At 56.8% G+C, this 2,128-nt stretch overlaps 1 protein-coding gene across 1 annotated transcript; it reads left to right on the top strand.

Moving 5' to 3' along the window:
- The first annotated feature begins 283 nt into the window (after positions 1-283).
- LOC148014765 (glucan endo-1,3-alpha-glucosidase agn1-like) lies at positions 284-1,885 on the top strand. The gene has a single exon (XM_087666989.1). The coding sequence runs from the start codon at positions 338-340 to the stop codon at positions 1,706-1,708; it is 1,371 nt and encodes a 456-aa protein (XP_087523115.1). The 5' UTR covers positions 284-337; the 3' UTR covers positions 1,709-1,885.
- Positions 1,886-2,128: the final 243 nt, after the last annotated feature.

Raw genomic sequence — 2,128 nt, 5'->3', positions numbered from 1 at the left:
AACATCATTAGAGTGTTGCCATATATTTTAGTCATTACTTGCGTTTGAAAGTAAAGATGGTTATGATTGTAGCAAGTACGAGAGGAAAATGGCATGTGATCACTCTATAGAAATTTGATTTATTTGGCATCTGAAATGTGCGGCAGGTGAACATGATTGGAGCCGTGGCTACTATTGTCAAATGGAAACTCGGCTTTCCCCACGTGGGCATGGGGACGGATGGTTCAACGGTCAACCCCCCGGCATTCTGGTGCGTGCGTATATATACATATATAGTACCCCCTTCGCAACGATATCCAAAACGAAGCTTCACAAGTAGATATTGTTGCATGCCGGTATGTCTAGCTATACGCCTCAACCCCGTACTGGCGATGGAGGCCGCCGCAAGAGGAGCTTGCTCCACCTCCACCTCTGCCTGGCTCTGACTCTCCTGATGCTGCTTAATGCCGCCCCTCAGCCCGCCCTCTCGGCGCCGCTCGTCTTCGCCCACTACATGCTCTACTCCTTCCTCTACAGCGACGACGTGGCGGGGCTCTCCCGCGAGATCCAGCTCGCCCAGCAAGCCGGCATCGACGCCTTCGCCCTCAACACGGGCGTCTGGAACGACGTCTACCAGACCCGCGCCGACAACTTCTTCCAGGCCGCCGCCAACCTCAACTTCAAGCTCTTCCTCTCGGCCGACATGTCCGGCAGCCTCACCAGCGACAACATCGTCACCATGCTCACACGCTACGCCAGCTACCCCAGCCAGCTGCGCATCAACGGCAAGCAGTTCTTCTCCACCTTCGCCGGCCGCAGCGTCGCCCTGACCCCCTACTCCGACGCCCTCAGCACCTGGAGCGAGGGCATCTTCCCGGCCGCGGGCGGCCGTGATAACATCTTCTTCGTGCCCTTCTTCGAGACGAGCGGGCAGCAGGGCGACATACGCTCCGTGCTCACCACCTTCGACTCCATCCTTGACGGGCTGTTCGCGTGGGACACGTCGGCGTGGCCCTACGTGAACGGGGACTACAACCACCCGTCCGATGCGGCGGACAGGGCGTACATCGCCGAGTGCGGGGCGGCGGGCAAGGTCTACATGGCGAGCGTCAGTCCATGGTTCTTCCGGGCGGATCTCGGGGTGAAGGGGGACTACGCCGGGGACGGGCTGTGGCGGACGCACTGGCAACAGCTCATCGACCTACAGCCGCAGTTCGTGGAGATCATCAGCTGGAACGACTGGGCGGAGCGACACTACGTAGTTTCTGTGCCGCCCGACAACACGCCCTACGGCTCCGCGGAGAATAACGACCAGGGCTTCCCGCATCTCCCCTTCCTGGACCTGGCCGGCCGCCACTACATCCCCTGGCTCAAGAGCGGCGGCCAGGAGCCCGCCATCGCCCAAGAGGTCCTCTACCTCTATTACTACACGCAGACCAAGAGCGGATCCAGCATCCCCCTCGTCGACACGGCCTTCACCGATCGCGTCTACGCCACCGTGCTCCTGACGCAAGCCGGGGACCTCCAGCTTACATCGGGTTCGCAAACGGCCACTTTCCCTAACCTGCAGCCGGGCGTCCAGAACGTGAGCATGCCTTTCAACGTCGGCTCGCAGACGGCCAAGCTGTCGAGAGGAGGGGCCACCGTGATCACGGTCAATGGTGAGCGGCCCATCACTGCCCCCACGTCTCCTCAGGACTTCAACGTCTACACGGCACAGGCAAGCTAGGCAGCTAGCCATCATCATCTCGTACTTTAGCCACTGCTGAATAATACCATTGATTGAGGCACTTCGAGTGCCCACAAGCCTAACGCATCGAACACGGCCCGAGAGCCAGGGTCCCGAGTCTCTTTGAAACGGTTTTCTCATATAGTAATGACATTGATCAAAGGCAAGTTCTTAGAACATGGTCCTCATTCAACAACTCACTCGCTAATGGCCGAGTCTTAATGCGCTTTCATCTTTTAGACATGCCCCACCCAGACTAGCACAATTATATTTCTGCATAGGCATTCGAGTGTTCTATTGATATGCTTTTCTTTAAAGAGTGATAGATCAAATATTCAAGTTGCAAGTTGGGCTACAAACTTAACTAGGGTCCTATTGTGCCTTTAAACCTTTTGCGAACTATGCAAAGTAGGAGATAAA

The sequence above is a fragment of the Lygodium microphyllum genome, chromosome 25 (assembly GCF_053477565.2).
Source record: "Lygodium microphyllum isolate KBCC chromosome 25, Lygodium_microphyllum_v1.1.10, whole genome shotgun sequence".
NCBI lineage: Eukaryota > Viridiplantae > Streptophyta > Polypodiopsida > Schizaeales > Lygodiaceae > Lygodium > Lygodium microphyllum.
Note: the sequence above shows the minus strand (reverse complement) of the source record. Positions and strands in the feature narration are given on the sequence as shown.

Coding starts and splice junctions, on each gene's coding strand:
- LOC148014765 (XM_087666989.1), top strand. CDS start 338: ATGTCTAGCTATACGCCTCAACCCCGTACTGGCGATGGAGGCCGCCGC.